General features: G+C 40.8%; 2 protein-coding genes across 4 annotated transcripts in view; both read left to right on the plus strand.

Moving 5' to 3' along the window:
* The window catches only part of NVL (nuclear VCP like), a 604,731-nt gene that overhangs the window by 380,103 nt on the left and 199,963 nt on the right, over positions 1-24,665 (plus strand). The gene's annotated exons all lie outside the window — the stretch shown is intronic.
* Positions 23,753-24,665, plus strand: part of WDR26 (WD repeat domain 26) — a 48,498-nt gene continuing 47,585 nt past the window's right edge. Inside the window, exon 1 of one of the 2 annotated variants that reach the window (XM_069062591.1) lies at positions 23,753-24,578. In XM_069062591.1, the coding sequence (XP_068918692.1) occupies positions 24,130-24,578 (449 nt within the window). In that variant the 5' untranslated portion in view covers positions 23,753-24,129. The remainder of the gene's footprint in view (positions 24,579-24,665) is intronic. The other variant, XM_069062590.1, reaches the window with a different exon arrangement.

Below are 24,665 nucleotides of genomic sequence, written 5' to 3' on the forward strand. Positions count from 1 at the left end.
GTTTCCTTCCTTATCTCTTTTAATTAGGTCAATTTTTGCATTCGCTTTATCTGAGATAAGGATTGCTACCCCTGCTTTTTTTACTTTAGCTGAGGCATGATATATTTTACTCCAACCTTTTACCTTTACCTTGTGTGTATCCCTCTGTTTCAAATGTGTTTCTTGTAAACAGCATATTGTAGGATTATGATTTCTAATCCATTCTGCTATCCATCTCCGTTTTATAGGAGAGTTCATTCCATTCACATTTACAGTTATGATTGTTATCTGTTTCTTTCCCCTCATCCTATTCCTGCCCCTGTTAATGTTCGTATTTTCCCTCCCTTCTCCCTTCCCCCCCTTAATAGTTTTCCCTTTGACCACCACCTCCCTCAGTGTTCCCTTTTTGGCCCCCCTCCCTTTTCCTCCCCTTTTCCTTTTACTACTTCCCTCCCTACAAACCACTCCCACCCCCCTTTTGTAACCCTTTCCCCCTCCTACTACCTGTAGGATATTGTTATACTTAATGAGGTATGCTATTTTTTCTTCGCATAAAGAATGACAGGAATAGATCTCATTCGAAGCTCCTCTCCCTCCCCTCTTTCCCTCTAAAATGATGTGTGTTCTCCTTGTTTACCTTTCTAAGTCACTGTTGCTTCTCGTAATTGGAGGTTGAATTTTCCATTGAGTTCTGGCTTTTTTATTAAGAAGGTCTGGAACTCTGTTATATCATTGAATGACCATCTCTTTGCCTGGAAGAATATGCTCAGTCTCGCTGGGTATGTGATCCTTGGTTGTAATCCGAGCTGTTTTGCCTTCCTGAAAATAGTATTCCACTGCCTCCGATCTTTCAGTGTGGAGGCTGACAAATCCTGTGCAATCCTCACTGTGGACCCTCGATATTTGAATTGTTTCTTTCTGGCCGCTTGAATTTTCTCTTTTATCTGGTAGTTCTGGAGTTTGGCCACAACATTTCGAGGATTTTTCAGTTTGGGATCTCTTACAGCAGGTGTCCGGTGGATTCTGTCGATTTCTATTTTCCCCTCAGGTTCTAGTATCTCAGGGCAGTTTTCCTTAACGAGCTCTTGGAGAATGTTGTCCAGGCTCATTTTTTCATCATAATTTTCTGGTAGGCCTATGATTCTCAGATTATCTCTCCTGGATCTGTTTTCCAGGTCAGTTATTTTTTCTTTGAGGTATTTTACCTCTTTTTGTAATTTTTCATTTTTGTTGTTTTGCTTGGCTAATTCTTGGTTCCTCATAGAGTTATTTGTTTCCATTTGTTTAATTCTGGTTTTTAGCAAATCATTTTCCTTGGTTAATTTTTGAAGCTCCTTTTCCATATCATACACTTTTCTTTTTAGAGAGATGTTTTCCTCATTATAATGCTTTTCGAATTCTGCTATTTTCATTTTGAGAGAATGATTCATTTTGTCTTCTATCTCTCTCATTTTGCTTTCAAAGTTCCTTTTGATCTCATCTAGAAGAGCCTTCTGTGCTTGGGATCCATTCCCTATTGAAGTCTCAGCTATGGGTGTGGAGTCCACATTGTTTCCCTCTGAGGTTGGTTCCTCCCTCTGAGGATAGTAGGACTCCAGAGTCTTTGTCTTTGTAGTCTGCTTTCTACCCATTTTGAGGCAGTGTCCTAGCCGCCCTTCCTCTAGGATCCCAAGCCTTTACTGTAGAGGGTTTTGCCCTGGGGCAAGAGTTACTATATCTTCAGAGTTAGAGGGGGGGTTTGGAGCAAGTGGGGTTCACTCTGTCATCCTTGTCTTTGGAGGTCCTGAAAGGGGCTTTTTTTTTTTTTTTAAAGATTTCTGGGCTATGAAGTGGTAGCCCCAGGAGTGTTTGCTGTCCAGTATAGGGGCCCCTGTATTTGCTTCTTACCTTGCACTTTCCAGTCCCAGCCCTGTGATGATAGGCCTGGTAGTGGACCTTGTGGTTGGTGGGAAGACTTGCCCTCCGAGTTGATCAGGCCCCTTCCAGGCCTGCATCCGCCAGCCGTGCCATGCCTTCCTGCACAGGCCGCTGCGCCTTCCTGGCCTGCGTCAGCTGCCGCCGCTGCCGCACCAGGCCTTCCCAGGCTGCGCCCGCTGCGCTGCCGCCACCGGGCCTTCCCCTGTGTATTGTCTTACCCACTTACCTGTTCATTCTCCTTAAGAGGAGGCATTGTCGTTTAGTTGTATCCCCACACAGTAGGGGGCCCACACAGTGCCTAGCACATAGTAGGTGATTAATAAATGTGTGTTGTATTTGTGTTGTATTGCATCGGATTGTATCCTACCGTAGTACACTCTCTTAGTATCCCCATCAGCTCCCATGGGTTGGGAGTTCTCGGATAATTGAGAAATAGAGAGAGAGAGACATAGACAAAACAGAGAGACAGAGAAGGAAGAGAAAGATATGCATATAAACACATACATATTTATGGTGGTACCAGCAAAACATATTTATATATCCAGGTCCAACTAATGGTAGTAAATTTCAAACTGAATATCTTAGAAACCTCTCAGACTCAGCATATTCAAGGCTGACCTCATTAGCTTTCCCCTTAAACCCTCTCCTCTTTCAAACTTCCTTCCTTTTGTCCAAGTCATTACCATCCTTCCAGGGTCTCATGATTACCCTGCATTGTTAATCTTACCAAAGTAGCCAAATCTTAACCATTTCTGCCTGTCACATTTTTCACATTGAACTTCTCTGCACTCATCCAATTTGCACCTTCATTCAAACCCTCATTAGCTCTCACCTGTACTGTTGCAGTGACCTCCTAATGGGATTCCCTGTCCCAAGTCTCAGGACAGTAGTAGATCTTCTATACTGCTGATATACTGTAATTTTCCATACATTTTGGGTGAGTGGGAAATGAGGGCACAGTCCTCAAAGCATGCACACTCTCCTCTGCCAGCTGCCAATTCATGTGGAGGCTTGAACCTCATTCGTGAAATGCATCACAGAAGGGGCCCTCTGACTCCTTGACTGTGTGATTCTTGTCAGCTTACTGAATGGCGATGAAAAGCCTTACAAATGGCTTCTGAACTCAAACTGAGTGGGCATAAAGTTCAAACAGCTGAAATCACTCTCTTCCCTGGGAGAGATACATGGCACTCTATCTCTGACCTTTCCAATGATGAGCCTTTTTGCCTAGAATGCATTTTTTCCTCACCTCATAGAGTCCTTTCCCTTTGTTGTTGTTTCCTTCATTCTCAAAGAGGACCATGACATCAGGAAGGTGATGCCTTGACTTGAAAGTGAATTGGATTTAAGTGAGAGAGAGCTGTGCAAAGTCGCCAGCTTTACTTTCTCCTCCAGAGCCGTGTCCAGTGGCAAACTGATTTGATATATACATTGGCATGTTAAAGTATCATCATCATTTTTATTATGTTCATCCATCACCAAGATTTTCTAGGTTTCTACCAGCTTTCAAAGCTGGCCTTCAGTATTATTATTGACTCTGGCTGACTTTTAATGTGTAATAATGATGTTAGAATTTAGAATGATAGTCTACGAATGAATGGAAAACACCAGCTAATTTGAATGTATGCAAATATATAATCAAGTTGCACTAAAAACCTTTTTCAGGTTGGAAGGACTTGTCAGAGTTCACATTTGGCAAGTATCATATCTATATCATAAGACGGCATTACAGTAGAATTCTGGTTGGGGGTTAGCTGCCTTATTAAGCTTTTGAGGCATCTTTCACCAAAAAGGCTTAATCAATTAAAAATAGATCAGGAAGACTGGAGATGGCCCAGGATGCAGTAGAAGACTTTGGCCTCCTTCAGCTAAGGTCTTTCTGAGTTCTCACTGACTCAGTTGATACCTATTCAGTGATTAAGGCTAGGTAAGAAATGACCCAAAGAATGGCTTCTTTTACTTAATTTTAAAAAAAAGTCAATCTGGGAGGGGAAGACCCTCAGGGTTCCTAACCAAAACAGAAACAATTATATTTATATTCACTCTGAGCCATCGGGGGCCCAAACAATGACCAGTAAGTGTGAATTGGGCTGGTACCTCTTATTGGCTAATCGATGAGAGTCAGAGTGAACTGGGTTTAAGGCATGATTTTTAAGAAAGAAATCTAGCCTGTAAACCCCAAAATATCTTGTGAGGTTTCAGCCATCAAAATTTATATTCCTTTGGGCAAATCATCCTCAGGTAGGGGTAAGATATCCTATAAGAACAAAAGGAAAGGAAGAAGGAGGGAGCTGCATCACCCAACTAGAACTGGCCAGTTGGGTCCCCAATGGGAAGCTTGGACTATTCACAGGTTGTTGTTTGTCCTTGGTTCTCAAAGAGGACCATGACATCAGGAGGGTGATGCCATGTGAATTGGATTTAAGTGATGGATGGCTGTGCAAAGTCACCAGCCTCACTCTCTCCTCCCCCTTTTCCTTTAAGACAGAGTTCAGGAACCATCTTTTGTGTAAAGTTGTTCCTGATTCCCTCAACTACTAGTGACCTCCCTCCTGAACTACCTAGTACTTAACTACTTTGCATATATTAGCTATCAAGTCACTTTATATTTAGGCTATATTACTTCTATATCTGTGTGCTATCTTCCCATTTAGAATGTAAGTTCACTGTGAGTAAAGATTGTTACATTCTTTGTACTTGTATCCCCCACAGAGTGGTTGGCACAGAGTAGGCATGTTTATTAATTCATATTACTATCATGAAATGTTAAAAAAAAAAAAGCTCCAGGGGAAGATTTCCAGTACAAAGAGTAGTTTATTGAGGGTTCACAGAAATACACAGGCAAGAACTACAGGGTGAAGAAGGTGAAAATCAGGAACAAGATTTACTCTGGATTCAGAGAACCTGGTTGCAAATTCCACCTCCAGTACTTCCTATGGAATGTGATACTGGACAAATAATCTTTCTCAGCCTCAATTTCCTCATTAGCATATATGGTCTCTGAGGTCTCTTGTATATAGATTTCAGTCAATGAACCTGAGTATAGGGAGTTACAATCTGACTTGAAGAAGGTAGCTCCCAAACTGGTTTGATAGCTACATTGGCATATTAAAGTGTGTTATCATCATTTTCATTATGTTCATCCATTACCAAGATCTTCTAGGTTTCTACCAGCTTTCAAAGCTGGCCTTCAGTATTATTATTGATTCTGGCTGACTTTTAATGTGTAATAATGATGTTAGAATTTAGAATGATAATCTATACATGAATGGAAAACACCAGATAATTTGCACGTATGCAAATATATAATCAAGTTGCACTAAAAATCTTTCCAGGTTGGAAGAACTTGACAGAGTTCACATTTAGCAAGTATCACATCTATATAATAAGAAGACATCAGAGTAGAATTCTGGTTGGGGGTCAACTGCTTTATTAGGCTTTTGAGGCATCTTTCTCCAAAAGGTTTAATCAATTAAAAAATAATTTAGTTCATGACTTTGAACAGATGTAACCTTTAAATCCTCAGATTAGAAAGGACCATAAAAAGTCATCAAATCCATCCCCCTTGCCACGATGATAATATGTAGCACCTGTACAATACTTTAAGGTTTACAAAATGTTTTGGTTTTTTCACAAAATGTTTTACTCATATTATCTCATGTGAGCTTCACAGCCTTGGAAAGCAGGTTCTCTTATTATCCCCATTTTACATGTGAAGAAACTGAGGCTTTGAGAGGTTAAATAACTTGTCCAGGATCACACAGGTGCTGAGTGTCTGGTGGTAGTTTTGAAATCAGGCTTTCCTGATTCCCAAGGCTCAATCTGCTACACTGTAAGCAGACCTGCACTCTAAATTATCTCATATGGGAATCTAAATTCTGTTTTGCACACCTGCCTCAGTATAAAGGTATAATGTGCCTATTCATTAGTGAATAACCTAATGAAACAACAAAAAGGGGGTTATTAACTAAAGATACTAGGAAGACCCTTAGTTAATGCTCAACAGTGTAAATGCAAAGAGCTGCCTTGATTGGAGGTTTTATGTCAGGCTGAGCAAGTATGGGTGCCAAGAAAAAGATGAGGCCTTTGAGAATTATTTCCTGCATTCCTTGGTATATGTGCCCACATAGGCACTTCAAGCTATCTGGTTGCACCTTTTAGACCAGGAGTTCTTAACTACTTTTGTGTCAGGGACCCCTTCAACAATCTGGTGAAACCTATGGACCCCTTCTCAGAATAATGTCTTCAACTGCATAAAATAAAATACATGGGATTAAAAAGGAAACTAATTATATTAACATGCAGTTGTCAATTTTTTTAAAAAACAAGTTCAGGTACCCTAGGTGTTCTAGGCCAGTGGCAGACTTCTAATAAGAGTTTCTATAAGCTACCCGGACATCGGTTCCTAGATACTGAGCCGAAGCTATCGAGCTCCATCTCTGTTAGATATCTATAGCAGTGGCTTCCTTTGCCAGCTGACTTGGCTACAGCTGCTAATGGAGTTTAGCTAATAACTCCAGGAGGCCTATTTAAGTCAAGTCTGTTTCTCTTCCTAGGATCTCTACTGTCCTACAGATCCACGAAGTTTAGTAATCCTCACCGCAATAATGCAAGTGGTTGACAAGAAGAAATGATGAATAGCTTTGGGGAGACAGCTGCCATTTCTATTTTCTTCAACCCTTCCCCCAACCTCCTTTGCCAGGGCAATTTAGAGAGTGAGAATAGTGTTCCACCAAAAGGAGTTCTTACTTCGGTTCTGAGCTCTGAGGCCATCGATGGCTTAACAGGCAGAGCTAGTCCCAGGGAAGGAAGGAAAGTTTTGGGTTTTGCCCTTATTGTTTAATATTCTCATAGCTCCTCTCACCACAAACCTCATCAGCATCTTCATCCTATCCCTGGGTTGCCCAGTGCCAGCCACCTTAGTTCTCCTTCCAAGGTAGCACTACTTCAAATTTTGAACAATTCTAGCCCCTGAATCAGAGGACCTAGCTTCAGATCCCAGCTCTGTCACATTATACATACCTATGTGATCTCAACCAAGTCACTTAAGCGTCTTAGGAATAGCTACAATTCAACCAACATTTATTAAGTACTTACTCCATGCCAGGCATATGCTAGAGAGTGAGAGTACAAAGCCAGAAACAAAAACTGTTTTCTCATCCCTATTAGGAAGGGGTTGGACTAGATCCCAGAATCTCAGGGTGAAAGTAACCTCATAAGCCAATGAGATCTGAACAAGCATTCACTCCTTTGATAGCATCATAAGTGTTCATGCACCCTCTACCCAGAGCCCTCCAGTGAAAGGGATCTACCTCATTTTGGATAGCTCTAATTACCACAAAATGCCTCCCTACACAGAGCCCAAATTGGGCCCTCAACATTCCTCTACCACACACCCATCAACACTGATTTGCTCCTAGCTCTACCCTCTGAGGTCAAGAAACACAAGTTTATTTGATTGTGGGCACAAACTTGTAATAATTCCCTTGTAATAATAATATCACTCAATGTCTACTCCATAGGATCTAGCCTTCTTCACTGAGAATATGGAGCCATCCAACAAGAAACCCTTCAGTTCTTCTCCCTCACTCTTCAAAATTTCTTCACCTAGCCAGCATTCTTTCTTCTTTTCCCTGTATCTAAGAGAAAGAGGCATCCCTATTTCTACTGAAAGTTAGTTCCTCTATCTTCCCCCTTGATCTTAGCTCCTCTGTTTTTCTCCAAAACTTTGGTGCAACAATGATCTCTCCTTTTATCAATCTTCAATCCCTCTCTCTCTCTCCACTGGATCCTCCTCCTCGTATGCCTACAAATATGCTTAGATCTCCTCAAACCTAAAAAAAAAAAAAAACAAAGGTCAGTTTTCCAGGAGTTGAGCCAAGATGGTAGAGTAGAAAAAGCACTCACCCAGGCTCTCTCAAATTTCCCCTCCAAACAACTTTAAAATTTAAATACCTCAAATCAAATTCTGGAGTGGCAGAGCCTACAAAAGGTTCCAGAGTAAGACGACATCCCAGCCCAAGACAACTTAGAAGGTCTGAAAGATAGACCTGTGGCACAGAGGTGGAGGCTGACCCATAACCCAGGTGGATGAAATACCAGTGGTGAGACTAGGTGGTGGTAACAAAAGCAACAGCAACTTTGGGAGTTCTCAAACCAGAGATAATAAGGGGATCTGGAAACTGGTCAGAAAGAGATTACAGAGGAACCCTATGCTAGCACAAGACAGAAGAACAGATGCTGTTTGACAACTGCCTTTACCCACTTCTACGTCATAGTTCAAGGGCTGAGAGAAGCACTTTCAGTTAAGAGGGAGCAAAAGACCTAAGGAGAAATATCGATTTTGGTAACAAGGGATCAGGGACCCTGAGGAATAGTATCACTTCTGGGCCCAAAAGATCTGGAACCCTGAAGAACAGTATCACTTCTAGTACTAATCTTAAAAGATGACGAAGTCAAGACAGCCACAAGCAAATCCCAAAAACAAAATGTGAACTGGACACGAGTCAACAAGATTTTCTGGAAGAGCTGAAAAAAGACTTTTTAAGATCAAGTAATAGTGGTAGGAGAAAAATTAGGTAAAGAAATGAAAGTGAAGAAAATTGTGAAAAGGCAATTAGCTGCTTGTTAGAGGTAAAAAAAAATACTGAAGAAAATAACATCTTAAAAAAATAGAAATGGGGCAACCAGGTGGCGCAGTGGATAGAGCACCAGTCTTTAAATCAGGAGGACTTGAGTTCAGATGTGGCCTCAAACACTTGACACACTAGCTGTGTGACTCTGAGCAAGTCACTTAACCCTGACTGCCATACACACACACACACACATACACATCAGAACTGACTAAGTGGAAAAAGAGATACAAAATCCAATGAAGAAAATCATTCCTTAAAAACTATAATTGGAAAAAAATTTTTTAAAAAGGGGGGGAGTGCAGCTAGGTGGCACAGTGAAGAGCACCAGCTCTGGAGTCAGGAGGACCTGAGTTCAAATCCAGGTTCAGACACTTGACACACTTACTAGCCATGTGACTTTGGGCAAGTCACTTAACCCCAATTGCCTTCCAAAAAAAAAAAAACAACTGTAATTGGGCAAATGGAAGCTAATGATTCCATGAGACATAAAGAAAAAATAAAACAAAGTCAAAAGAATGAAAAAAATTGGAGAAAATGTGAAATATTGTTTTAAAAAACCAACTTGGAAAACGGATCAAGGAGAAATAATTTAAGATTTATTAGACTAGAAAGTCATGATCAAAGAAAGAGCCTAGACAACATATTTCAAGAAATTATCAAGGAAAACTGCCCCAATATCCTAGTACTAGGGGATAAAATAGAAATTGAAAGAATCTACCTATCACCACCTCAAAGAGATCCCAAAATGAAAACTCCCAGGAATATTATAGTCAAATGCCAGAGTTCCCAAGTCAAAGAGAAAATAAGTCAAGAAGTCAGAAAGAAACCATTCAAATACTATAGAGCCACATATAGGAACACACAAAATTTAGGTTCAATTTCAAAATGCTCTTTAAAGAACTAAAGAACAGCTTTAAAAAATGGTTGCATATTTAGTGCTCTTGGCTAGGCTGTGCCAATATAATAAAAATGACAATATTACCAAAGTTAATTTACACTTTTAATTCTATACTAATCAAATTACCAAGGGGATACTTTACAGAAGTTGATAAAATAATTATAAAAGTCATTTGAAAAAACAAAAGATCTACAATATCAAAGGAAATGATGGAAAGAAATAGGAATGAAGGGGAAATGGCATTTTCAGACCTCAAATTAAATTATGAAGAAGTCATCAAAACCATCTGGGATTAATTACAAAATAGTCTAGAAGAATCTGTAATAAACTAGACAAGAAAGAACCAGAAACAATGGAATTCAATAACCCAGTATTTGATAAAAGTGGAAAAACATAAATTACCTAAGAAAAAATTCCTTATTTAATTAAAACTTCAAGAAAAACTGGAAATCAATGCAGCAGAAATTGGGCTTAGACCAGATTCCATAATACATTCTAAGTGGATACACAACTTTAATATTAAAGATCTTACTATAAAAAAATTAGATGAGAAAGAGATTGTATACTTCTCACAGTCATGAGTAGATGTGTTCTTAACCAAACAAGAGATAAATACAATTACAAAAGATAAAATAGATAACTTTTATTATATGAAAATGAAATTTTTCAGTACAGACAAAATTAATGCACATGGGATAAGAAGAGGAGTGGCTGAATGGGAGAAAATCTTTATATCAAGTTTCTGTTATAAGGGCTGGTATCTAAGATATGTAAACAGCAAACAAACAAACAAACGAACGAATGAATGAATGAGATCTAATAGCCATTTCTCAATGAATAAGTGGTCAAAGGATAGGAACAAACAGCTCTCCAATAAACTGCAAAGTATTTACAATCACATTAAAAAAATGCTCTAAATTGCAACTAATAAGAAAAATACAAATCAAAACAACCCTGAGGTTTTACCTCACACCCTGCAAACTAGAAAAGATGACCAAAAATGGCAACAATCAATGTTAGAGGGGTTGTGAAATGATAGACACAGCAATACATTGTTGTTAGAGCTGCAAAATTATATACAATCGTTTTGGAAAGCAATTTGGAATTACATAAATAAAGTGACTAAAATTTCAATACCCTTTGGACCAGAAACCACATTACTGGGCTTATAGGAAGCCATTGATAAGAATTCTAGGGCCTTCCCTATGTTAATTATTTCCTATTTATCCGGTACAAAGCTAGCTTTCTATATATTTGTTTGAATGTTATCTCCTCCATTAGATTGTGAGCTCCCTGAGGGCAGAGCCTCTTTTTGTAGCCCTGGTACTTAGTACAGTTCCTGACACATAGTATTAATAAATATTTAATTGGTTCACTTAATATTTATTGATTGATAAGAAAATTTCCATATACAACAAAATATTGATAACTACTTTTTTGTGATAGCTAACATCAGAAACAAAGTAGATGCCCATCAATTAGGAAAAGGCTAACCAAATTGTGATACTATACTGTAAGAAATTATGTATGTGATGAATATAGAGAAGCATGGAAACATCTACATGAATTAATGCAGTGAAGTAAGCAATCAAGAAAACAATATACACAGTAATTTCAACTGTATAAATGGAAAGAACAACTACACCCCAGAAAATCAAAAGTGATTGTAACAAAATTACAATGATCAATCATGGGAAGATACTCCCAACTCATCCTTTTCTGAAGGGGGGAGGGGGCAGTCTACAGGTATTAAGCATTTTTTTTCATGTTTTTGAACTTTTTCAATATATTGATCAGTTATACTGATTTTTTTTCTTCTTAAAAATACTATTAGAGGGCAGGCAGGTAGCACAGCGAGTAAGAGCACCGGCTCCAGTGTCAGGATGACCTGGGGATCAAATCTGGGCTCAGATACTCAGCACCACACCCAGAAATAACTGGCCGTGTGACCTTGAGCAAGTTACTTAACCCCAATTGCTTAAAAAAAAATACTATTAGTTATATGGGATGGCTTAGTTATATGGGAGGGAAAGAGGAGAGATACTGGGGATAGCTATGATGATATAAGAAAAAGAAGAAATTGATAAAAACTTATTTTAAGAAAAAGCAAAAAAAAAAAGTTTGTATTCTAGTTCTTTACATATCAGAATAGGACAACTATACAACTATGTTTAACCCAGAGTCAATGTATGTTTACAAGTAATACTACTTAGAGATGATAAAGATCAGACAAGACCAATTTCCTATTGTCTCTTTTTCAAGTTGGAGTATGTATACGTATTTTCCCTCCTCAAACAAGACCTGTGATTTCAGAGGAGCAGGTAACTTGTTATTAGTCAACAATCATTTCTGAACCATTACTACGTGCCAGGCCCTGTGCTATGTGCTAGGGATATAAAGAAGACAAAATCAGTTTCTGCCGTTAAGGACCTCACTTTCTAACAGAGGAGACAATACATAAATAACTAGATATATATACAAGCTACATAGAGGAGAGGTAGAAGGTCACCTCAAATGGCAAAACACTAGCAGCTGAAGGGACCGGGAAAGGCTTCCTGCAGAATTTAGAATTTGAACTCAGTCTCCAAGAGTATCAGGGAAGTTAAGAATGAAGCAGCAAATAGGGTAGTATAGCTGGATCATGGAATTCATGGAAGGTAGTAAAGTAAAAGAATACTGGAAAGTTAGGAAGGGGCTAGATTATGAATAGCTTTAAATGCCAGCCAGAGGACTTTATATTTGATCCAGAAGTAGAATTTATTGAGTAAGTAGACTCAGGCTTTAGAAAAATCACTTTGGGGGTGGCTAGGTGGCACAGTGAGTAGAGCACTGGCCCTGGAGTCAGGAGGACCTGAGTTCAAATTCAACCTCAGACACGACACACTTACTAGTCGTGTGACTTTGGGCAAGTCACCTAATCCCAACTGCCCTCCTAAAAGCCAAAAAAAAAAAGAAAAATTACTTTGGCAGCTGAGTGGAGTATGGATTAGAGTGAAGAGAAATATAAGGTAGGGAGATCAATTAGAAGGCTCTTTGCAATAGGTGAGAGGTGAGAGGTGATGAGGACCACTGAACCACAATGGTGACTGTGTGAGTGGAGAAAAATTAAAATGTATGAGAAGTGTTGTGAATATAGAAATGATAAGATTTGAAAACAAGTTTAATATGTGGAGTGAGTGAAAAGAGGTAGGCCTTGGTGCCTAGGACAATAGCGGTGCCCTTAACAGTAAAGGAAAGTGGGTAAAGAAGGTTTTAGGGGAAAAAATAATGATTTCTATTTTGGACATCTTGAGTTCCTGATGTCCACAGGACATCTAGTCTGAGATGTCCAAAATACAAGTTGGTGATGCAGAACTATAGCTCAGAAGAGGGAGTGGGCCTGCATATACAGATCTGGGAATAATTTACTTGGAGATAATAACTGAACCATGGAAGCTGATGAGGTCACCAAGTGGGATAGCATAGATCAAAAAGAAAAGAGAGACTAGAAGAGAACCTTGGGGGACACTCTCTGCTCAGGAAGCTCCTTCTATCAACAGAAGACAGCTGATCTGCACCTCAGCATTATACCCTTGTGTATTTGTGTCCCCAAAGCCTAGCCCAGAATGTAGTACAATAATAGGCACTTACTAAATGCTTGTTGATGGTTAGATTGATTATTTTACTCTACTAGTATAATTTTAAAAACTTAAATGAATAGTATATTCTTGGGGGTGAAACCAATTTGGGCAAAGAGAAGGGTTCTGAGGAAAAATGAAAGGACACGGGTTTAATATGCAAAGATAACCTTTTCAACAAAATACTGATTCTTGAAAGATAGGGGGTTTTTAAAGTACTGATTCCAATTATTTGAAAACTAGAATGACCTCTAAAGTAGCCTTCTGATTCTAAATCTTATTATTCTGTCCCAGTAAAACTTACCTGTCCTATGTTCTGTTGTTCTGTTTTCCAAAATTTGCCAACAAACCCGGCAAATGAATCCCAAGGCTCAGTCCTAGGCCCTCTTCTCTCCTCCCTCTATACTCTCACTTGGTGACATCATCAGCTCCCTTGAGTTCAATTATCATTTCTATGCAAATGATTCACAGATCTGGATATCTTTTTATTAGGTACTAAGGATTTAATATGTCAACCTTTCCCAAGGGAAATATTTACATTTTAACTTGGGCCTTCTACAGACAATGACAAACCTATGAAATCAGTCTGATGGTAAGAATTTTAGGCATTATGGCTGTCCCTTAGGGCCTACTGGAAGGCAGGTGGGCTTTTTGGAATCTCTAAAAGCATTGCAACAGGGCAATTACCTTGCCTTCCACATACAGGATTTGCTTCAGGGCTCTGATGACACTGCACAGGCATGGGCACTGTTAAAACCCCCTGGGCCTTGGATAATATTTGTAAAAGGTTTAGCACAGTGCCTGGCACATTGTCTATACTTAATAAATTCTTGTTCCCCTCCCCACACTTTCTCCTCCCCAATTACTCACTAAGCATGAAGGGAGAAACCAAGCAGTTGTCTTTGGGTCAAGAAATGTCCACTATTGCTCGGGCCTTGCCTGAACAACTTGACTTTTAGCCTTTTCAGGTTGCCACTCAACTCTGTTCTTGTGTGGAAGGAGGGAAAGAAGAAGCCAAAGAAAAAGATACAGAGAGTCCACCATGTACCTTGGTTCTCTGGTCACTGGCTGGTTGAGCTGTCAGTCACCATCAGACCAGCCATTCATTGTCAATATGACAACCAATGAGAACTATCACCAGCAGGACAGATGATTGATAGATGACTTTGCCAATAAAATTGATGGGGGTGGGGTGGCTAGGTGGTGCAGTGAATAGAGCACTGGCCCTGGAGTCAGGAGGACCTGAGTTCAAATCCAGCCTCAGACACTTAACACAAAATTAGCTGTGTGACCTTGGGCAAGTCACTTAACCCCAATTGCCCTACCTTCCCCCTCCAAAAAGGAAAAAAAATTCATGGGAGAAGAGAGAGCCAGACATGACAGAGACAGGCTGAGACATTGACAGAGACAGAGAGACAAAGCAAGAGAGTTGGAGTGAGACATGGAGACACTGAGACTGACACAGAGACAGAGGCAGAGCAAAAGACTGACAGACAGTGGTCTGTCCCTAAATTTTAATGTGATTTAATATAATGCCTGAGTTAGAAGGACCCATACTTGTCCAGTGAAGTCCAATCCTCTCATTTTACAGATAAGAAAACTGAGGCACAGAGAGTTCACAGGATCAAAAATTCACAGCTAGGAGACCCTTAAAGATCATCAAGGAATCTAATCCTCTCATTTTGCAGATGAAGAAAAAGACTTATTCAGATGCAACCAGTGAATTTGTCCTCTCAACTTTGGTAGAAGCTCGGTAGGAGAAAATCCCTTTATATAGCCATGACTGGCTCTATTGGGAGAGCCCATGCAATGCCACTTATAAGTCTTCAGGGACGAAGGATCAAACCATTATACACATAACAGTTCGATAACTCACTGATAGGGCAAACTTTATTTCTTTTCCTGTATTAACACTTTGTTAATTTAATGCAACAGTGTTTTGCCTCTAGTATCTGTGAGTCTGGGAAAACCCTACTATGATTGACATTGTAAGTAAGAAGATAAAAGTAGAAATAATAATAATAGCTGACATATGACACTTTATAAAAGTTGAATAGCAGATGTAAAACCAAAAATAAGTAAGACAAACTGGAAAGGACTGCTGTCTGGATTCTACAGAAGGGCTCCCATTGCTATTAATTAAGGTTTGCAGAGTACTTTACAGACATTATCTCATTTGATACCTACATCTCTGTGAGGTAGGTGCTATTACTATTCTCATTTTGTAGATGAAATTGAAGCTCAGAGAGGTTCTCTTGCCTATGGCCACATAGCTAGTAACTGCCTGAGGTCGAATTCAAACCCAGATCTTCATCCAAATGCAGCAGTATTTCTACTAGAAAAGGGGGGGGGGTGTTTGTGATTTTAGGTTCCCCCTAAAATCCAGGGTTTCCAATTTAAGGTCCTAGGATTCATGACTCTGCTTATGTAGGACACATTTCCTATACAACATTTGTTTTACAAATTAAGATGAAGAAATAAAGAGCAAGGAAACACATTATCTATATCTATTTCTATATACCTACATCTATGTCTACCATATCTATTCATATCTATCTATCCATCTATTCTCATCTATTTATCTTTATATCTCTATCTGATGGAATGGGGATAGGTCAAATTCTCTATGTAGTAAAGATAGACATCACTCCTCTTCACAAGATCATAGTGGAAGGCTGCTTTTATCTCTCAGAACACAAAAGTTCATCAGACTTTAGTCAACAAGCATATCTTGGAAAGTTTTTCAAATACTGAGTAATAGAGACTTACTATACTTGCATTGTATAGTAATGAAGAGCTACTGTTTTCTTCTTAGTGAAAACTATTCAAATCTGCCTCATATTACTTCCTAAAAGTTTATCTTATTATGCTTTATCATTGCCATATACACACATAGTATTTTTTTTTATTATTTTTTGGAAGGGGGAAGGAAGGGCAATTGGGGTTAAGTGACTTGCCCAAGGTCACACAACTAGTAAGTGTTAAGTGTCCGGGGTGGGATTTGAACTCAGGTTCTTCTGACTCCAGGACTGGTGCTCTATTCACTGTACCACCTAACTGCCCCCACATATAGTATTATTTAACAGTAAGCTCAACTTATTTTAAAAACCAATTAACTGGAAAACATCCACAATCCTTTCAACATATTTGTCTTTATTGAAAATAAATTACCATTGGCTTTAGGATTCTAAACTGAAAGAAGTCTGTTAATTAACAATCAAATTTTATTATTGCCTATACAGAATGTGCCTTGTATATACATACACAGAAATATTTTACTAAAAAATATGATTTAATTTTAAATGGGTATTAACTTGGTACTTAGTGGTGTTTTTACCATTAATCATTACTTATTATTATTACAACACCATAGGGATACACAGCTCTTTATAAAAGTTGAGCAGCAGATGTGAAATCAAGAATATGTAAGACAGCCCAGAAGGGCCTGCTGTCTAGATTCTACATAGGGGCTCCCAGTGCTATTAATTATTTATTCACTCTTGAATGTTAATAAATAGGAATGTCATTTTACCCTTTATCCCCTTGATGAATTTAAACAAATGAGGGCTAGAGGGAAGAGTGGCCAAACAGATCAAATTAGGGGTGTGGATGAAGGAGTAAACGAAAGTGAAAAAGAAAACAATACATTTAATTTCAGCAGAGTACCAATAACATTTCTCTCATTTTTATTGATATTAAGTCCACATAAGCAGTGCAAACTGTAATAATGTCAATGTGGTTTTGAGATTTTCTAAATGAGAACAGGGATAAGAACTGGACCTATGATTTCACTGGTATAGTGAAATCCTTGGTGAGGAAACTCCATCTGTCTATGCAGATCAGCAACTTCTCTGAAATTCATAATCTTAGAACAGGGATTGTTAACCTTTTTTGTGTGTCAGAGATCCTGCTAACCATCTGGTAAAGCCTATACACCCCTTCTCAGAACTGTATTTTTAAAATGCAAAAAATAAATAAATAAATACACAGGATTACAAAGAAAATCAATTAGGTTGAAATAAAAATGTAATTTTTCCCATCCAAATTCAAGGACCTCCTGAAATCTATCTAATCCAGCACTGGATTTATTTTCAGAAAGACATGGGTTCAAATCCTGTCTCAGGCACTAGCTTATGTGACCCTGAGCCAGTCCACTTAACTTCTCTCAGTCTCAGTTTGCCCATCTGTAAAATGGAGATAAGTAATAAAGGATTCTTTTGAGGATCAGATGAGATAACATATGTAAAGTATGTTACAAAACTTAAAGCACTATATGAGAGATTGCTATTATTATAAGGAAATAGGCTTCTTAAAGTTAACTGATTATTTCACAAGGCATCACATTTCATAGGATCATAGACCTAACACTAGATGGTGTCTCACAAGTCATCTACACAGACATCTGAATACATACTGCAGAACCAAGAGATACCTCAGTCCCTGTTTAGCTTGTGATTTATGTGTCCCATTAAACACCCATTGTCTTCATTATTTTAAACTGGGAAGTTTTTTTATATTTTACATCCACGTCATGGCTATTCATTCCTTCTACATCCATTTAAGTGTCGAATATGTGCAAATCACTGTATGGAGCCTTGGAAAAATACAAACTATAGGTAAGGCATTACCTCTGCCCTTAAAAAGACTGCAGTGAAGCAGAAAATGACAAGAGACAAACACAGGTCCTCAGCATCCAAAACAGCGGTAAAAACCTCCAAATATCATATTGTAGTTACAGCCCCACAAGGTAGGTGATCAATAAAGACTCATTTATTAATTCAAAAGGGTCAAGACTCATTGCTCAAATACTCCCCATGGATCATCAATTTAGATCTTCCCTCCAAGGATGCAGATCATAATCCATCCATGGCTGTCCATCCTCTTATCCATGTCCTCTTCCAGGTTTGCCACAAGAGCTCCATAATGCTGGAGGCCTTTGCTGATGTCTCCTAACAACCTGAGTTTCTCAGTAGAGCTCTTAGAATCTCCATTTCTCATCCCTCACCATCACTACCTGACTAACCCATCTTCTTTTTCAATCATACATTTCCCTGGTGACACTTTTTATTCTTGTTCTTCAAGGTTCCTCACAGGTTACATGCTACAGCCTATTCAGACCCACCATGTTTTACAAATTAAGTATAAATATAAGCTTAAATTTAAATATATATACATATATTTCTGAAAAACTATTTGGATCTTTATTCTTAAATCTGCCCATAGTAATCCCACTTTTGGAACTGCAAGACAGATACTATCCATAACCTGGGGAAGAAACCATCTTTATATTCTGGGGTTGGAGGTGCCAGCTCAGGAAGCAGTTTCCAAGGACAGGGCAGATATTATCTCTATTTTCAGGCACCTAGATGGCAAAGCATACGGAGCACTGAATTTATAGTCAGGAAGACTATAGAGCCAATACAATATTCACAGCATCAATGGTCACTATTAATATACCTGCACAGTGCTCAATCACAAAATATAACAGACTCTCCATGTAGAAGAAAAGAAGCAAAACATTTATTCTGACACCAGAAAACCAAATCCCAAAACCAGTAAGACGATTCCATCATAGTAGCAAAGAAGTTAATAAGCCACAACAGCACAGAGAGCCACAGCATCTTTTACCCTTTCCACAAACCCAACATAAGTCTAGCTGTCATAGCAGGTAGCAAAAACCAACCTTTCCTCACAAGCCTAACTGTCTCCCTCAGATGCATTCTCTCCTCCCAACCCTGTATAGCTGCTCTGACTCCCAGCTTTCTGTGGGCTCTACTCCACCCTTCAGCAAACTCCTCCCACCACAGATTCCCTGTGATTACATTCAGTCTATTAGGGGGCAGGGTACATTTTCAAAGCAGGGAAGGTCTTCAAATTCCCTTAGGCTTATTAAGGGGCAAGGAAGATCTTCAAATTATCATTACCATTACAAAGATCAGAGTTCAAATTCTGTCTCAGACACTAGTTGTATGATCCTTAACAACAAAAGAACAACATAAGAGATGTCAAAAGGTATCACATGTCACAGGATCATAGGTTTAGAAATAGAAGTGACTTTACAAGCCATCTAATCCAACTCCATTTTACAGATGAGGAAACTGAGGCTCAGAGGGGTTGATTTGCTCAAGGCAGATTGTGCTTAAATGCCAAATAAGAGATATAGATAATGAATGCTATCAATGAGAGGGAGAGATCATTGTGATTTGTTATAGCCAAGGAAAGCTAAATGTATGAGGTTGGAACTGAGCAGGTCTTGAAGGACAGGTAATAATTGAACAGGAAGGGGTGGCTATGTGGTGCAGTGAATAGAGCACTGGCCCTGGAGTCAGGAGGACCTGAGTTCAAATCCGGCCTCAGACACTTGACACAAAAACTAGTCGTGTGACCTTGGGCAAGTCACTTAACCCCAATTGCCCTCCAAAAAGGAAAAAATAAAAATTTAATTGAACAGGAAGAAAGGAAGGAGTAGGTTATTTTGCAAGTAGCTGTGTACAAGCAAAGCCACAGAGGTAAGAAAGAGCATGACAGGTTTGGGACTCCAAAGCAGAGTAATGAGTGGTAGGGTCAGAAAGGTAAGTTAGTTGTTAGAATAGCATTGTAAAGGGCTAAGACTAAGAAGTCTGAAATTCATCCAGTAAATAATGGGGCATTATTAAGGGTCTTTGAGTGGCATGCAAAATAACATGAAAAAAACCTTGCTTTTGGAAGATGTATGGAAGTGATGTGAGTCAGAAGATTTGGCCCTATATACTATAAATATTCCATATTGCCCAGAGAATAGGTGTTTTTATGGAACCAGTAGTTTCAAAGGGAAAAGATAGGTTTGCGTATGAAGTTCTGATAAGAACAGTATTATGTAGAGAAGAAGCAGGAAGGCTGGAAAGTATTTACTATGTTTTACTCAAGGGGACTTCAGGTATTAATACTTAATAGTGCCTCTTAAGTCCAATGTTTTTCCCTTTTGTCTTTTTACTTTTACTAATGAAGCATGAGACATTTTTAGCCATCTTTGAGCACCTGTGTACTTTATAAGACTTATAGACATTAATCAGAAGTTTAGCCTGAATGAAACATTAGGCCTGATAAGTTATTGCAAAGTACTTTGCAAATATTAAGTTCTACATAAACCATAATAACAATAGTACTGCTAATAATAAGGTTGACTGAAGGCTATAATATGCTAACAAGGATCTTTGAAGGTGTTTACTATCTAGTAATTCAGGCTCTGCTGGATATAGTGACCATGCCCTTAGACTGTAGACAGAACCTAGGGCTTATCTCAACTAAATAAAAATAGCTCATGTGAGTTACCTTACAATCACAGCTGGCACCTGAAAGCATATGAAGATGATTAAAAAATATTTATCATTGAAAAGGTAACATCAGTATCTCTCAATTTGCACTCCTACTCTCCTAAATTGTTCTTAATAAGAACTCAAGAAAGTTCAAATTTAAATTAATTTTATATAAAGATTATTTCATTACATATTTTAAATCCCTTTCATCCTCAAAGTTATTTACAAACCATTAGTGTTATAACTTTAACCAACCTAAGTTTTCTGGTAAATTTCATATGATGGTTAAATATTGGTATGCGTGTGATATATTACCTTGTAGTTTATATGAAGAACAAGAGGCATCCTGGTACAGTTGAAAGAGTGCTTACTCTGGAGTGGACAGATTTGAGTTTAAATTCAGGCTCTGCTACTACTTGTGTGATACTGGGTGAGTCACTGAAACTCTCTGACTTCAATTTTCCCAACTGTAAAATGAAGGCTTTGAACCAGAATCAGAGGTGGCTCCCTTTCATCCTGTGGGCCACAAAGGGACAGCAAAACTCCCTGCCAGAACCAGACTGAAGTGTAATTGGGAAATGTTTAACAAAATAAATAAAAACACTTATTTACAAGATTTTCGTTGTTCAATTGCGTCTGCTTCATCACGACCCCGTGGACCATAGCACACTAATATTGTCCATGGGATTTTCTTGGCAAAGATACTAAAGTAGTTTGCCATTTCCTTCTCCAGTAGACTAAGGCAACAGAGATTAAGTGACTTGCCCAGGGTCACACAGCTAGTAAGCGTCTAAGGCCAGATTTGAACATAGGTCTCCCTCACTCTAAGCCTAGTACTCTATCCACTGAGCCATCTAGCTGACTATAACACAACATTGGTTATGCAAATGTGTGGTTTTCTACATAAATATATACCCCTAGTTTCTATTTGTTTGATACCACGAAATTAGAGGATGGCTTCTAAGGTTTCTTCCAGCTCTAAAATCTATTATCCTATGAATGAATAGCTGTGATCTATGTATTTGTAAAACGTAATTAGATGATCAAGATTCAACCTGATAATGGTGAGTTAGGATGAATATTGTCAACAATTTTGACAAGAGGGGATATAAATTATTTTATCATCCACATATATGACCAGAAAAGGATGGGTTGACCATGTAGAGAGACTAAGGGACAACAGACAATTTAAGTGTTATCTGTTCATTCATTCAGCAAGCATTTATCTTAAGCACCTTCCATGTGTCAAGTTTTGTGCCACACACAAGGGATAAAAAGACAGGAGCTAGAAAGTTTCTGCTCTTGCAGATCTTCCTTTCTCCTGGAGGAAAAAATATGAAAACAGAAGTTAATACAAAATATAGACAAGATAAGCTCCCACAGGGGATGGTGCTAGCAATTGGGGGAAATCAACAGGCTTTGTGTGGAAAGCAACATATAAACTGGACCGTGAAAGAAGGTAGGGATTCTAAAAGGAGTTAGTAAAGAGGAAGTGCATTCCAGGCATGGACAACAACCTGTTCAAAAGCACAGAGATGGAAGATGGAATTTAGAATACAGGAAACAGCAAGTAAACCAGTTTGGCTGGAATGTACAGTACATGAAAGAATAATATGCAATAATCTTAGAAAGGCACATTGTGAAGGGCTTTAAGTGCTATGTTGGTAACTTTGAAAAATTAAAAGAACCAGAAGAAGACTTCATGGTATTGGGTTTAAGGAACAACATGAGCCAGGATGAGATGTAGAAAGGTTGCCATCTGCACCACTGGAAAGGATGTCCAAAGAGATGAGATCACAGATCCATTTAAGTATGAATAAACCATGTTGACTGACATATAAGTCACACTTAATTTTAGCGTTTCAAGCCTGAAGCTGTCCCTTCCAGCCATAAATCCTATGAAATCATGATTGCTCCAATCTTTGCTTTGAGCTTCCCTCACCTTCTTCCAATTGCTGGGACTGGACAATGACTCAGGAAGGAAGCTGGTAAAAAAAAAAATAATAAACAAGGTGCTCTCCCTGGTGCTAATAGAGACCTGTAGCCCATGTAATTAACATGCATTCCAAACATTACAAAAGAAAAAGTCTTCCATATAACCAGAAAATATGGTGAATAAAATTTTCTGAACCAAAATATCAGAACACGTGATCTGACCAAAGATATTCCTTTTGCAAAATCTTGTTTAGAGTACACTAATATGAATAATTCACATAGATATAGCATCTTAAAGTTTACAAAGGGATTTCCTCACAATGATCACTTCGGTAGCATAAATATTATTTTCTCCTTTTTACAGATGAAAAAACAGAGATGAGCAGGGTCTCTCTCAGGATCACAGAACTAGTGTCAAAGAGAGCTTTGGATCCAGGTCTCTCAATTACAAGCCTTTCTCTCCACATTGTTTTCTTGAAGTTGATACTATCCTGGAAAAATAGGTACACACACACAGAGTCACTAAACAATGAACAGCATAGGTTGCCGTTTAAGGCTGCCCTTGAGGTTCCTTTAAACCTGATTTTCCATGTTCATGGTAAGGATCAAAATGTGCTGGGCTTCAGGACTGCCCATCTCTAGGAATGGCCTAGCCAGGCTGGCTCCAGCACCAGCACCAGCACCACCAGCGGGTCTTGTTCTGGGCCCTCCACTACCCAAGGATGACCCAGGACCATCCTAAGGGAAAGGCCCTGGATATGGCAAAACCCAGCACTTTGCACTGTGTCAATTCTAGACTTTCAGTGATCAAGTGGGGTCTGAGCGTTGGCAAGCACTGCTGGGCCTGACAGGGCCCCCTGCCCTAGCACCTGGGTCACCAGAACACACACACACACAGAGCCATGAGTCACCTGCACACACAGTCACAGGGAGAAAGAGGAAAAACTTGGTCCTCGGACCCTGCCAGCCGGCCAACGCCGGGGGGCTGCTCCGGCCTGCCCTCCCTCCTAACTCTCCGGGAGCCTGCCCCCTGGCGCACGTGCTGAGTGACAGGCCCCCCCTATAGGTTCCATACCTGCCACCGGAAGTGAGTGAGGAGGGCAGTATAGGCATTTCCTGTGACGCGGGCGCCTGGACTCCATTAGGCAGCAGCTGGGGGAAGAATCAACACACCAGGGAGCGGAGCGGGCCCGAAGACAGAGGCGGCAGCTGCCTCCGCTGCCGCCGCCGCCGCCGGGGCTCAGCACAGCGGCGGGCTCCCCCCCCCCCAGAAGCGGTCGCCGCCGCCCCAGCGGCGCCCCCCCCCCCCTACAGGAGCGACCCCCGGGCCGGGCACCCCAGCTGCCTCCGGGAGGGGGGGGACAGGGCCCAGATCCTCCTCCTCTTCCTCACCCCCCCCTTGTCCCTAACCTCCCCTCCCCGCTTCCCTGTCCCCTCTTCCCTCCCTCCCTCACCCCGGCCCTCTCCCCGTCCCCCTCCTCCCCTCCCCCGCCTCGCCCCACCGGCTTCCCACCACGGCCTCTCTCGGCGAGGAAACTCTGGCCTCCGCTTCCTCCTCCTCCGACTCGGACACCGGCGGAGCCTCCCCGCCCCCGCGGAAGAAACCCCGAGCCTCGGCGGCGGAGGGAGCAGGAGAGCCCGGGGCTTCGACAGGCAGAGCAGGCCTCTCCCCCCCGTCCTCGTCGTCGTCGTCGTCCTCGTCCTCCTCCACCTCCTCCTCCTCCTCGTCCTCTTCCTCCTCCTCCTCCTCCTCCGTGGTGGTAGTGGTGGGACTCCCCGCGGCTGCTGCCCCTCCTGCCGCCGCTGCCGCCCCCCACCGCAGTAGCGGCCACAGCCTGGTCAGCGGCAGCATCATGCAGGCCAACGGGGCAGGAGGAGGAGGAGGAGGAGGCGGCGGCGGCGGCGGAGGAGGTGGCGGCGGTGGCAGCGGCGGCGGCGGCGGGGGCCAGGGCCAGGGACAGACCCAGGAGCTCGCCTGCCTCTCGGCCCAGAACGGGGAGTCGTCCCCCTCGTCGACTTCGTCCGGGGGGGATCTGGCCCACGCCAATGGGCTCCTGCCCTCTGCCCCCTCCGCCGCCAGCAACAATAGCAACAGCCTGAATGTCAATAACGGGGTCCCCGGCGGGGCGGCCTCCGCCTCGTCCGCTGTCGCCGCGGCCACCTCGGCCACCACGGCTGCGTCTTCCTCGGCTGTGGCCGCCTCGGAGCTGGGCAGTAGCCTGAAAAAGAAGAAGAGACTCTCCCAGTCAGATGAGGATGTGATTAGGTTAATAGGACAGCACTTGCATGGCTTAGGGCTCAAGTAAGTATTCCTTGAAGAGAGCCGATGATTCCGGGGCCTGTGGGGTGGGGGGCCGCGGGGGAAGGCTGGAGAGAAGAGACCGAGAAG

Source organism: Petaurus breviceps, unplaced genomic scaffold (genome assembly GCF_028583685.1).
Source record: "Petaurus breviceps papuanus isolate PSGF00001 unplaced genomic scaffold, PetGlider_PUasm1.0 90466, whole genome shotgun sequence".
In the NCBI taxonomy this organism is placed as follows: domain Eukaryota; kingdom Metazoa; phylum Chordata; class Mammalia; order Diprotodontia; family Petauridae; genus Petaurus; species Petaurus breviceps.